The sequence below is a fragment of the Sorghum bicolor genome, chromosome 3 (genome assembly GCF_000003195.3).
Source record: "Sorghum bicolor cultivar BTx623 chromosome 3, Sorghum_bicolor_NCBIv3, whole genome shotgun sequence".
In the NCBI taxonomy this organism is placed as follows: Eukaryota; Viridiplantae; Streptophyta; class Magnoliopsida; order Poales; family Poaceae; genus Sorghum; species Sorghum bicolor.
Genome location: NC_012872.2, coordinates 5,853,237 through 5,863,589, shown reverse-complemented (window position 1 = coordinate 5,863,589; position 10,353 = coordinate 5,853,237). Strand labels below are relative to the sequence as shown.

The window sequence follows — 10,353 nt, the reverse complement described above, 5'->3', positions numbered from 1 at the left end:
CTGATGCAATTATCTGAGCTAGAAGAATGGAGAGAGAAAGCCTACCATAATTCAAGGATCTATAAAGAGAGAACAAAACGATGACATGATAAGAGAATCAAGCACAAGGTTAAGCCTGGAGATAAAGTTCTACTATTCAATTCAAGAGTTAAGCTCTTTGGGCATGGTAAGCTACGAAGTAAGTGGGATGGACCATACAAGGTTATTGACACTTCAACTCATGGAGCCATTACCATCCAAGACGACATAGGTAACACTTTTAAGGTAAATGGTCAACGCTTGAAAATCTATCTCGAGCCACAAAACAACCTGGTAGAGAAACTTGATGTGATTGAGTTCGTAGAATTCTCACATTAAGCTCTCATAAGCTCTAGACAATTACCTAACCCTTAACATGCTCCACGAGTTTTGTTGTCTATTTGGGTTGTGCAGGATTTTGAGGCTTAAGAAGAGTGAGGCTGAACATGCAGGCCACAAGAGTGAACGACTATGTCAACATCTAGCTTGGGGGAGGCACCCCCACATGTATCTAGATAAGTATTACTTTTCTTTCTTGGTTTTATTTACTAGTATTCGAAAATAAATAAATAAATAAATAAATGCATAACCATGAAACCAAACAAAGTTTTTCTTTTGAGTAATATACAATAGTTATGTGCAATACTAAGTTTTAAATAAAATAAAAAGAAAGTTTGATCCAAGTCTAGGTAATTGACAAACATGATATGAGAAGGTCTGAGCTACTATTTAACTTGTTCCAAGTTTCGCTAGAGTTCTGGAGATTTTATCTTTTGAAAATCTAAAAATTCATAAAAAATGATGAGATCCTGTTTGACATAATACCTAGAGTCTTATAAGGTATAAATATTAAAACTGTGGACACTTGCTTTGTTCAAGCCATTGTTAATTCTTGTAGTTTTGGTTGAGAGATTTATCATGTTCCAAAGATCAAGATCTTTTTGTTTTAAAAATATAAAAGATTCACTCTTCTGAAGTATTATTGCGTTAGAGGCATGAGACTATGCAAAAATTTGATTAAAAAAAAGAGTGAGACGAGAGGTAAAAATGGACAAGTGTCCGAAGTAGAATTAGGGGTACAAAGATACCCACCTGAGTGAAAAAAATGGACATGTGTCCGATAGTAGAATTAGGGGTACTTGGTGCCCAAATTGAAAAAAAAAAGAAGAAAAGAGAAAGAAAAAAATGATAGCCCATGGTCCCTCTAATAAGCGATATGCCAGTAAGAGATGATAAACTTTTCAAAAAGGTCAAAGGTCTTGATCTAGGAGTATGAAATTCCTCTCCCTTGCTCCGAGCATTGACATAACCAAATGCAAAGTAAGTATGCTAAAACTTTTAAACCTCTACTTATATATTTTTCGAGAAGAAGGCAAATGCCTCAGTTTTATTTTGGAAACTTACAAAAAACTCCAGAACAAAGGTAAGACAAAAGAACTTGAGACGTAGTGCTTGACTTGATCGTTCTGTTTTTCAATCACTTAAGACCTTAGTGATAACTTAAAAACCCTGTAGTAAGAGGCATAAAAGTAACCCCTGTTTTCTTGCTGATTTTAGCTTTGCTCAGGGACGAGCAAAGGTTAAGCTTGGGGGAGCTTGTTGACGGTCCTTAATGTTCACATTTAACCATCAACTAATCATGGAAAAGGATCCAAATGCAACCAACACCCAGACTTAGGGTTTTATCTGACAGAATTCCATGAGTTTTGGTGTTTGTCTATTTCTGCAGGAGGTTATCAGGAAATATGGAAGAAAGGCCCACACGTCGGGTTTACATAGAGATATTAACATGCCGCGCAATTTTATACCATCTAGAAGACTCCAGAAGCCACGGGAACGAACGGGAAGGCGATCGGGCTCGGAGGCAGGGCGCCCGCCCTACTCTCTTGGGCGCCCACCCTGCTACAGTGCCCAATCAGAGTCCTTTTCGCGGATCGTGCTCCACCGACCTAAGGGATCAAGGAAAACCGTGCGATTAATGTCGGTTTGATCCGACGGCCTAGATTCATCTAAAAAGACTATATAAGCAAGGCCCCCTGGCCCCTGGAGATCATACCTCTTCTACAAAATCAAAGTTAGGGTTTCAATTCTTCATCCAAGTAGAGAGGATCCCTCTAGTTCATCTAGTTCTACCTCTAGTTCATCTAGTTCTAATTCTAGTTCATCTAGTTCTAGTTCTAGTTCCTCTAGTTCTAGTTCTAGTTCTAGTTAGTTCTAGTTGTAATCTAGATAGGGAGAGAGAAGAGGAGAGCGGAGGAGGAGGAGTCGGATCTGTTAGATCTTCCTCAACATTGTACTTTTGCAGCAACTGGTTCGTTCTTCATCGTTCTCCAGGTTCTTCAATTCATAATTCCTAAGTTCTTTAATTACTTTTATTTGCATTCAAGTTATTTATTGGATTTCCGCTTGCATCAAGTGCTCTAATCTTTGCAACATTAGAGTAGTAATTAATAGATTAGACGTGGTGTTTAGTCTTGCAATTACCTGGAATTGCACCCAATCCTGCGGATTGTTGTGGTAGCCCTAGGGTAGTGACAGCCCTAACGGTCGACGTATTCCACCTCGTTCGGATCGGTGTTTGTAGGACCATAGTGAGAGCTTCCTAGCCCCCTTCCCATCTCTTTCTGTGGTTAGTGTTCTGATGTCCTGAAATAAATAATCTTTGAAGTAATTCTTGATTCTTAGATCAATTAGAGAACTCTCAGGAAACTTTCTCTCTTCCCACCAAAAATAATTATATAGTTATCCTTGGGCGATCTTGAATCTTAATTAGTACACTCACGTTCCCTGTGGAAAATCGATACTCTGGAATACTCCCGGGTGAAAGCTATATCGGTATCCGTGCGCTTGCGGATTTTTCTGTTTGCGTTTAAAATACCCAACAAAGAACACGCATCTCGCCAGCTTGAACTCTTTCACGAATGAAGTGGATGTCGAGCTCAATGTGTTTTGTGTGTTTATGATGCACTGGGTTGCTGGACATGTACACGGCTAAGATGTTGTCGCAGAAAGCCACAGTCACTTTGTTGATGGTGCAGTATAGCTCCCCGAGAATCTGACAAAGCCAAATACACTCAGCTGCGGCGTTCACCAGGGCACGGTACTCTGCCTCCGCGCTAGAACGCGACACAGTCGGCTGACACTTTGACGACCACGAGACGAGTGTGTCCCCAAGGAACACATAGAACCCTGAGGTCGAACACCACGTCTCTGGGCATCCCGCCTAGTCCACTTCGCTATATGCAGTGATGTTCAGGTTTGCAGGAGGCACGGAGGTGTGGCCCAAGCGACGGCGTGCCGCGGACGTAGCGCATAATGCGTTTTAGCGACACAAGATGCGACACCCGTGGATCATGCATGTGCAAGCATATCTGGTGGACGGCGAAGGCGATGTCAGGGTGCATGATGGTTAGGTACTGCAGGGCGCTGGCGAGCTGGCGGTAGTGTGTGGCGTCATCGATCGCTGTGCCATCAGCGTCCATCCGACACTTGACGTCGACCGGTGTAGAGACCGGCTTGCAGGAGGTCATTTCGGCACGGTCGAGGGTGTTGGTGGGTAGCGCTCTTGGGAGAGGAAGAAGCCCTATGTTGTGCAGTGTACATCAATGCCAAGGAAGAATTGTAGATCGGCCATGCCCCTGATGGCAAACTCAGCGCGCAACTTGTCGATGATGAGGTTGAGCAGCGCAATAGAGGAGCCGGTGAGGATGATGTCATCGATGTACAGAAGAAGGTAGGCAGTGGCACCACCGCGGCGTAATGTGAAGAGCGACGAGTCGGATCTGGTGGCAACGAAGCCTAGGAACTTGATGAAGGCAGCAAACCATTCGAACCAAGCTCGGGGCGCTTGTCGGAGACCGTAGAGGGATTTGTCAAGAAGACAAACAACATTGGGTCGCGCGGCGTTGACGAACCCCGTCGGTTGTTGCCAGAAGATTTGCTCTTTTCAGATGGCCATGCAAGAATGTGTTAGATACGTCAAGCTGCTTGGTTGGCTAACTGCGTGAGGTGGCGATGGTGAGCACCATGCGGATTGTAGCTGGGTTCACGACGAGGCAGAAGGTCTCGCCGAAGTCAACTCCAGGCTGTTGCGTGAAGCCACGAACCACCCATCGGGCTTTATGCCGCTCGAGAGTCCCGTCTGGATTGAACATATGCTTGAAGACCCATTTCCCGATGACAATGTTGGCACCATGCGGGGGATCAACTAGGCGCCCGGTGTGATTTCGTTGCAGAGCGTCGAACTCAGCGGCCATGGCGGCGAGCCAGTTTGGATCCTTGAGAGCAATCCGCACGGATTTGGGGCTAGGTGATGGAGAAGTGGAGGAGAGCATTGCGTAGCGTGGATTAGGCTTGAAGGTCCCAATGCGTGATCGGGTGACCATCGGATGGCATGGGGCTGGTGCTGGTGCAGCTAGCCGGGGCTGCGATGCAGTGCCGGGGCTGTGGATTGCGGAGCAGTTGGAGGACCTAAGGGGGAGGGGAGGGCTTGGTAGTATTGGCAGGTGGAGTTGGGTGACTTGTAGGGACACGATAGGCGTGTCCGGCAGAGTCGGTGGTGCTGGTGATGCGGATCGAGGCTACGGCTCTCGAGTCTGACGGGAGGGTAGCTGAGACTGAATAAAAGTAGGGGAGTGAGTTGAATCCGGCACTGTAGCAAATCTAGTTGTGGCTAGTTTGGCCTAAAACTCGTCGGAAGAGAAAGGGAACCGGGCTTCGTTGAATATGACGTGCCGGGACGTGATCATCCGCCGAGTCTGGAGATCGAGGCACCGATATCTGCGGTGATCTATGGGATAGCCGAGGAGAACACAAGGTGTGGATCGGGGCTGAGTTTATGTTCAGTAGTGGGTGATGAGGACATCCCAACCAAGCATGCTCCCTCTAATTCCACGCCAACCTCTACACCGACTACGCCGGCACCAGCCCAAGCCATTGATGGAGCAATTACACGTAGCCGAGCCAAGAAGCTACAACAAGAGGTGAACGCGCTACTTTATGAGAGTTCTATTAATGTTAATGAGAATAGCGAAAGGGCCTCTAGCCTAGTGGTTAGAGCACCTGAGTAGCACCAGCAGACCTGGGTTCGACTCCCCGTGAGAGCGAATTTAAACAAATCTGCATTATAAAAGAATAAAAAAATAGGCTGGGGTTTCCCTTGCTGACTTCGATCAAAAAAAATGTTAATGAGAATATTATACTACCTAAGTGTTCTACTTTGGTTGTGCTTAGGTATACACATGAGGAGGGAGGTGACCTGGACCACAAGGATTGGAACAACACGGTGCAGAACGGACCATTTGAAAGAAGGGCAGATCGGACCAGTGCGGTGCAGAACGGACCAGTTGAAAGAAAAGATCATAACTCTCACTTCTGAGATGCTATGAAGGCCCATGAGCACTTGTTGGAAAGCTCTTCGAGTCTACTTTCTAATGCCGCCGGTGCCGACCTGTTTGGTAATGCCAGTAAAGCTGCCGACCTGTTTTAGTCGACACTGGTCATCGAGTCATCAGTCTGCATGAAGTTCAAGTTGCCGTGCAAAACTGTACCAATCTACCAGGTTTCTTGGTACATGCTGCACATGGAGTGAAAGCTTATCAAGTTAACTTTCTGTTGCAACAAACCACATGTCATTTGGACTTCCAATAAAAAGTTATGGTCAGTTTATTGGAAACTGCTCTGGAGGCCAATAGTCACGCGAAGCCACTTCGGGAATCCATTTCGAGGGGACCTTTCACATTGCCTTCCCTCAGAAACTCTATTTTGTTTTCATAACTATCTAGCAGGGCTGTTGCTAGTATAAATACCCCCTAAGACTCATTGTAATCTAAGACTTATGATATTGAGAATATAAACCACTTTGTTCAGCTGTGTGGTAACAACTTCAGAGAGAGATCTCTACCCCTTTGCTCTTGTGTTTTCCTTCGCGGAGATTACAGAAGCGGCAGTGTCATCGGCACCCAATCCGTGCTCCTGATCCTCGAGTTCAGGTTGCGTAGGTTGGTTCTTTGAGAGTGTGGTTGGGCGAATCCTTGGTTCAGGCTGCCGTATAGAGACGGTGGTTGGCTCCTTGTGCGTGTCGTCAGGTTGCACTAGTTATCCTCGCTGCTGGCAGCAAGTTATCGGCTGATCTTCAGCTAGTTATCCTATGTCGTGAAGATCGGGACAATGACCTCAGCATCTGGTATCAAAGCTCAAGTTTCCACGGTAGGATTTTTACCCTTAGCTACATATATATATCTTGTTCGTCCTATCCACCAAAAAGCTAAAAAAATTGCATTAGCTCTTTGTTTCAATCTGTTTTTCTTGTGAGTGTGGTTAAGTTTCAGTCCATTAGAGATTTGTTTGGTTGCTGATCATCATATCCTTTGTGTGTCCTTTGTCCCTCTTTTATATCTACAAATCCCTAAAGAAAATCTGAAACCGGTATCATCCTTCGCGTAAACTTTGAGCCTATCAAGTTAGAACGCTGACGGTTGTGTCTTGTTTCAAAAAAAAAGTGTGTGTAAGTGTTATATCTGCTCTTGTTCTTAGTTATAAAAAAACAGAGTATCAAAAAAAAGGAAAGTGAAAAAAAAGGAGAGTTAAGGAAGAAAAGTTGTGAAGAAAGAGTAGAAAGTTCACTCTGTTTATGTGCTCAAGTTCTGAATTTTATATCAAGTCACACAATCAGTCATTATCCATCTTTGGTGCAAAATTTTGCTTGGGTTTGATTGCAACACTTGCATCCTAGGCATACTCCTTGTTTGCATCAAATCTGAATTATCTTTGCGCGTGTGTTTGATCTATTTACATCACTCATATCTTGTGGTCAGCACTAGGCATTGAACTTCTAGTTTGGATTGTGGTTTAACTTTACAATATCAAGAATTCAGACTGCATTCCTTGTGAAATATATCCCCACCAAGCTCCACAAATAACCCTCCGTCATAGGAAAATACTGATCTTGGATTCTCCCAACCATCATTCTTGGTTACCACCTCGCATTGGCCGTTGTAATCTGCGGGGAACTCACATGAGCTTCGGTTGGTAAGAGAGGTGAGATTGTGAGATTCCACATATAATTCCCTATTCTACATATATTGTTGCTTTGCCTTCACTAATTTTTTACAGCAAGATGTCTGAGCATCCGGAGATTGATGATTGTGTCACCATGACACAATTCAATGAGATGAAACAAAGCATGGAGACGCTAACAAATAATGTTCAAGCACTCATAAACCGGTTGCAAATTCATCCTCATGATAATACAAATGGCAGTCACCATGAAGATGAAGTTGAAGAAAGCGAAGGAGAAGCTGCTCGTCGTGCAAGGGAACGGCGTAGAGAGCGAGCTGCTGCCAATGCAAGAAGACCTCCTTTTCCACGACATGATCATGGTGGTAGAGGTGCTGGTCATGGACATGGGAGAGGTATTGGATTGGAAGAAAGTGAAACTGAAGAAGAGGATGAACAGCCCCATTATGATGATCGTCGTCACCGAAGAAATCGTAGGTGTAATCAGCACAATGAAGAGAGGTTTGGCAAGTTAAAATTCACCATGCCCCAGTTTGAAGGAAGATCTGATCCTGAAGCATATCTTACATGGGAGTTGAAGGTGGATAAAATTTTTTGTGTGCATAATTATTCTGAGAAAGAAGGTTGCCATGGCTGCTCTTGAGTTTGATGGGTATGCTCTAATCTGGTGGGAGCAAATGTTGAATGAAAGAGAAGAAGCTGGTCAAGGTGATGTTCGTTCATGGGCTGAAATGAAGAGAGAATTGAGAGCAAGATTTGTCCCCAAACATTATCGCCGTGATTTATTTGACAAGCTACAGAATCTGAAGCAAGGAAGCCTCAGTATTGATGAGTATTATAAAGAGATGGAGAAGGCGATGATTAGAGCCAATGTATTTGAAGATGAAGAGCAAACAATTGCAAGATTTATGTCAGGGCTGCATCAAAATATTCAGCGCATTGTTGAATTTCAGCAATATCGTAATCTTGTTGAATTGGTGCATCAAGCTAGCAAAGCTGAGCGGCAATTGTAGCAGGATATGAAATCCACTAGAGGAGTATCTTTCAGCACAAAGAGTGCAGCAAGTGGAAGTAAATTTGCACCCAAAGGAAGTGGAAGTAAAGCTACATTTTCCAGCTCAAACGGTGGTGCACGATCTAGCAACCTTGGTTCTTCTAGTAGCAAAGAGTTGGCTGCTCAAAATGAGAAATTCAAATCAGCAAACTCAGTGGGTTCTTCTACCAAGAGTAGTGGAATTCAGTGCTTCAAGTGTGGTGGTCGTGGTCATGTTGCAAGAGAGTGTCCAAACGCTAGAACCATCATTGTGAATGATCATGGGGAGTATGAATCTGCTAGTGAGGAAAAACAAGAAGATAGTGGAAGTAAGAGTAATCTTGAGAAGGACATCTGTGAATTTGAATCTGGTGTTGCTCTTGTTGTAACTCAGATTTTGAGTATACAAATGAGCGATGCTGAAAATGGACAGCGGCACAATCTTTTTCAGACTAGAGCTAAAGTGCAAGATAAGGTTGTCAAAGTGATCATTGATGGTGGCAGTTGCCACAATCTTGCAAGCAAAGAAATGGTTGAAAAGCTTGGGTTGAAGCTGCTGAAACATCCCCATCCATATCATGTGCAATGGCTTAATAATTCAGGTTCTATTAAGATTGCACAAAGAGTGAAAGTTCCATTCAAGATTGGTGAATATATTGACACTGTAGAGTGTGATGTGGCGCCTATGATAGTGTGCCACATGCTGTTGGGAAGACCATGGCAATATGATCGATCGTCTCTACATTGTGGTAGAACCAATCAATACACCATCAAGTGGAAGAACAAGGAGTTGATTCTTAAACCCATGACACCGCAGCAAATCCTAGCTGAGCACTTGCAAAAGAGCTCCGAAGTGAGGAATGAGAGTGCAAAAGAAGGAGAGAAAAAATAATTTGAGTGCCCTCCACAAATCAGTGAGTGAGAGTCACAAGCCAAACATGAGAGATGATAGAAAAAAAGGGAGAGAACTTCGTGATGATAGCCACCAAATCTGAAATGAGAGATGTGAGGAAAAACCCAGATCAAGTACTATTTGTACTTGTGTGCAAGGACACATTGCTTTCAGCTCATGACTTAACATCTGTCCCTAGTGTTGTTGCACGTTACTATGACGATGTTTTTCCAAAGGAAACACCTATTGGGCTTCCTCCTTTGCGCGGTATTGAACATCAAATTGATCTCATCCCTGGAGCTGCACTTCCAAACCGTCCGGCGTACCGCACCAATCCGGAAGAAACCAAGGAGATTCAAAGGCAAGTACAAGAACTTTTAGATAAAGGATATGTGCGAGAAAGTTTAAGTCCTTGTGCTGTTCCTGTGATTTTGGTGCCAAAGAAAGATGGTTCTTGGAGGATGTGTGTAGATTGTAGAGCCATAAACAACGTCACCGTTCGTTATCGTCATCCTATTCCTAGGCTAGATGATATGCTTGATGAATGGAGTGGTTCTATGATGTTTTCTAAAATTGATTTGAGAAGTGGTTACCATCAAATTAGAATAAAGATTGGAGATGAATGGAAAACTGCTTTTAAAACAAAGTTTGGGCTGTATGAATGGTTAGTTATGCCTTTTGGTTTGACCAATGCCCCTAGTACGTTCATGAGATTGATGAACCATGTCTTGCGAGCATTCATTGGAAAGTTTGTTGTTGTTTACTTTGATGATATTCTAATTTACAGCAGGACATTGGAGGAACATGTTGATCATATTAAGCAAGTTTTGGATGTGCTAAGAAAAGAAAAATTATTTGCTAACCTTGAGAAGTGCACATTTTGTACAGATCAGGTTGTGTTTCTTGGTTTTGTTGTTTCAGGTTTAGGAATTCAGGTTGATGAATCAAAGGTGAAAGCAATCAAGGATTGGCCAACTCCTGAAAATGTGAGTCAGGTGAGAAGTTTTCATGGACTTGCTGGTTTTTACAGGAGATTTGTGAGAGATTTCATCACCATAGCTGCTCCGTTGAATGAGTTAACAAAGAAATGTGTTGCCTTCCAATGGGGTGAACCACAAGAGAGAGCATTCCGAGAATTGAAGAAGAGGCTATCCGAAGCCCCCTTGCTGGTGTTACCGGATATCACTAAAACCTTTGAGGTTGAATGTGATGCAAGTGGGATCGGAATCGGTGGTGTCCTAATGCAAAATGGACAGCCGGTTGCATACTTCAGTGAGAAGTTAGGAGGTGCGCAACTGAACTACTCGGTGTATGATAAAGAATTGTATGCTTTGGTAAGAGCTCTTGAGACTTGGCAACATTATTTATGGCCAAAAGAGTTTGTTATTCATTC

General features: G+C 43.6%; 1 protein-coding gene across 1 annotated transcript; it reads right to left on the bottom strand.

The window, feature by feature from the left end:
* LOC110433602 (uncharacterized mitochondrial protein AtMg00820-like) lies at window positions 3,602-4,403 on the bottom strand. The gene is made up of 2 exons (XM_021456075.1): window positions 4,019-4,403; window positions 3,602-3,960 (listed from the first exon to the last, which is right to left on the bottom strand). Exons 1-2 carry the CDS (start codon window positions 4,401-4,403, stop codon window positions 3,602-3,604), a joined length of 744 nt encoding a protein of 247 aa, XP_021311750.1.

Coding starts and splice junctions, on each gene's coding strand:
- LOC110433602 (XM_021456075.1), bottom strand. CDS start 4,403: ATGGTCACCCGATCACGCATTGGGACCTTCAAGCCTAATCCACGCTAC. Junction 3,961..4,018: donor CACCATCGCCACCTCACGCA/GTTAGCCAACCA, acceptor CCATCTGAAAAG/AGCAAATCTTCTGGCAACAA.